This window comes from Monodelphis domestica, chromosome 6, assembly GCF_027887165.1.
Source record: "Monodelphis domestica isolate mMonDom1 chromosome 6, mMonDom1.pri, whole genome shotgun sequence".
NCBI classification, from domain to species: Eukaryota; Metazoa; Chordata; class Mammalia; order Didelphimorphia; family Didelphidae; genus Monodelphis; species Monodelphis domestica.
Window position 1 is genome coordinate 70,244,217 of NC_077232.1, and position 3,345 is coordinate 70,247,561.

At 36.3% G+C, this 3,345-nt stretch overlaps 1 protein-coding gene across 1 annotated transcript; it reads left to right on the plus strand.

Moving 5' to 3' along the window:
- Positions 1-315: 315 nt before the first annotated feature.
- LOC100027994 (olfactory receptor 508-like) lies at positions 316-2,650 on the plus strand. Its single transcript, XM_056802224.1, is given in 2 exon segments — positions 316-1,552; positions 1,554-2,650. Coding segments are annotated over 2 exon segments (933 nt in total). The 5' UTR covers positions 316-1,016; the 3' UTR covers positions 1,951-2,650.
- The last annotated feature ends 695 nt before the right edge of the window (positions 2,651-3,345 follow it).

Consider the following 3,345-nt stretch of genomic DNA (forward strand, 5'->3'; position numbering starts at 1 on the left):
GTATCCTTCTTCTAAGAAGTGAAAGATAAATGTTTCTTAATTAGTATTTTGAAGACATGATTTGCCACTACTAGCTCTGGGATCTTTCAAAGTTGTTTTCCTTCTTATGATTAATGTGGTCCTCACGCAAATTATTCTTCAAGTTCTACTGAGTTCACTCTGTATAACCTAATAAAAGTATTTTCATATTACTCCACAGAAGTCATATCCATTACTTCTTATGGCACAATAACTTGTCACTACTTTTCCATAGCACTGTTTGGGCAACTATTCTCAGGTTGAAAGGAAGCAATAAGGAAACAAGATATAGTTATAGCAGGTTGAGCAAGTGTTTTCCTATAAAAGAGTAGAGTTTCCCATGGGAAAATTCCCATAGTCTTCCATTTTAGCTACAACTCAGCTAATGGTGGGCCTTTGCAGGATGACTAAATTCTAGGAACAAAATAAAATGAGAATTTAGAATCCAGATTCCTCATTCTATCTCTTTTGTGAAATTAGAAACCAAGGATTACCTTAGAAACAAGGACTCACCTCAGAGTCAAGTAGCATAAGGTAGATAACATTTTCATTTGTGGAAAGATGTTCTTTTAGATGGCAGGTATCACAAAGCAGACTCTTTTTTTTTTTTTTGGAAAGGATTTATAATGGTGTTGACTAGGCAGAAAAACATTTATATACATAAAATCTTGCATATATTTAAGAAAAGTTCCTTTGATGGGAGTAAACTATTCTCATACGTACAGACCTTTTCCTATGGTGAAAATTAGCAAATCATATATTAATGTTGATGAACAGGGAAAAATTTGATGGAAATAAATTTATTCACCTCTGTTTTGCTTGTAAGCACCCTGCCAAAGTTATAGGAGTAAAGTATGGGAAGATGAGAGTAGGATGGGAATGTAAGAAATGATCAGTGATTGTTTTCTGAAAGTATCAATAGCATTTTCCAAATCTTAGTCCTATATTCTGTTTTAATCTTTTTTTCTTCTGTCTAATAGGCACTCTTTCCAAGACAGATGTCTGGCAATAACTGCACTGCTGTGAATGAATTCATTATTTTGGGATTAACAGATGATCCAACTCTTCATGTCATCCTTTTTGTGATACTTCTAGGTATATATGCTGTCACACTAGTTGGTAACTTTATCATAATAATATTAATCCAGAAAAGCTCAAAACTTCACACTCCAATGTATCTATTCCTCAGCCACTTGGCTTTTGTAGATGCTGCATATTCCTCCTCTGTCACATCTGTTATGCTCAAGAACTTCCTTAAGGACAAATGCACCATCCCTCTGGGAGGCTGTGTGGCCCAATTGCTTTGTGGATGCACCTTTGGGACAGTTGAGTGCTTCCTGCTGGCTGTGATGGCTTATGATCAGTATGTGGCCATTTGTATCCCCCTACTCTACTCCACCAACATGTTTTCAATCACCTGTCCTTTGCTAGTTATTTCTTCTTACCTAGGTGGTTGTATGAATACTTGGATTGCTAGTGGTTGCTTATTGAATCAATCTTTCTATGGACCCAATAAGATTAATCATTTTTCCTGTTGTACCAGTTTTAGAACTTTTCTCCTACCAGCATGATCTTCCTGAAATTCTTCCTGCTGCATCTACTGGGTCAGTAATTCTGATCACAGTGTTAATTATCATAATCTCTTATGTATATATTCTCTTCTCTGTCCTGAAGATTAGCCCCATTGATGGGAGATCCAAAGCTTTCTCCACTTGCACCTCCCACCTCACAGCAGTCACTCTCTTCTATGGCACCCTTACATTTATTTATGTGATGCCTAAATCCAGGTATTCAACAGATGATAATAAAGTGGTGTCTGTTTTTTACATTGTAATGATCCCCATGTTGAACCCTCTCATCTACAGTCTGAGGAACAATGAAGTAAAAGGAGCCCTGAGAAAACTGATGAGTAGGAAACACCTTTTTTCATGAATGCAACTTCATACAAGATTTATTTGTACCCCAAAGAGATAATGGACAAAAAGACTTGTACAAAAATATTCATAGCTGCGCTCTTTGTAGTGGCCCAAAACTGGAAAACGAGGGGATGCCCATCAATTGGGGAATGGCTGAACAAACTGTGGTATATGTTGGTGATGGAATACTATTGTGCTAAAAGGAATAATAAAGTGGAGGAGTTCCATGGAGACTGGAACAACCTCCAGGAAGTGATGCAGAGTGAGAGGAGCAGAACCAGGAGAACATTGCACACAGAGACTAATACACTGTGGTATAATCGAACGTAATGGACTTCTCCATTAGTGGCGGTGGAATGTCCCTGAACAACTTGCAGGGATCCAGGAGAAAAAAAACACCATTCATAAGCAAAGGATAAACTATGGGAGTGGAAACACCGAGAAAAAGCAACTGCCTGAATACAGAGGTTGAGGGGACATGACAGAGGATAGACTCTAAATGAACACTCTAATGCAAATACTATCAACAAAGCAATGGGTTCAAATCAAGAAAACATCTAATGCCCAGTGGACTTACGCGTCGGCTATGGGGGGTGGGAGGGAGGAAAAGAAAATGATCTATGTCTTTAACGAATAATGCTTGGAAATGATCAAATAAAATATATTTTAAAAAAAAGTTTTATTGAGAACATACTAAGTTTCAGGCACTGGTTTAGGTTTGAGGGAATGCAGAGAAAAATCCACCCTTCTCTGCTTTTAATCATTAAATATTCTACATATAAAACGACTATGAATAAGGGATGCCAATGAGTGGGCTTTAGAATAATTATATTTTTGTTTTGATGGGTTTGATTTGTGAATTTTGTTGTTGATTGCAAAGATCTGAAAAAATAATTGCAATGTTCCACAAACATGGAATTCACACCTCTGCAAAAGTTTAGGGAGAAATGTCTTCTCATTGTTCTTTTTGAGTCCAAGATTGTTTGTTGGAATCTTCCAACATTCATTTTTTAGTGATTTGTGAGGCCATTGTCCATTTTACATTGTTAAGTCATTCTGTATATTTTTTCCTTGGATCTGCTTTCATCGTTCTATATCAGATCATGTCATTTTTTTTTCTATGTTCCAGTATTACACACAGTTGTTCTTCCTTATAACATAGCAATAAGTCTTTTTTTGTTCCTGTAACACAACTTTATCTAGTCCTCAAGCACTGGGTATTTGCTTTTTTTCACAGTTCTTTGCTATAAAAAAAGTGGTGCTATAATTATTTTAGTGTATATAAAATCTTTCCTTTTCTTAATGACCACCTTTGTGGCATAATACATGTGTAAAAATGTATTCTTTTATATGAGACAGGGCTTTGTACGGGGGAGGAGATAATAGAAGAAATTCAGGTCATGTAAAAACA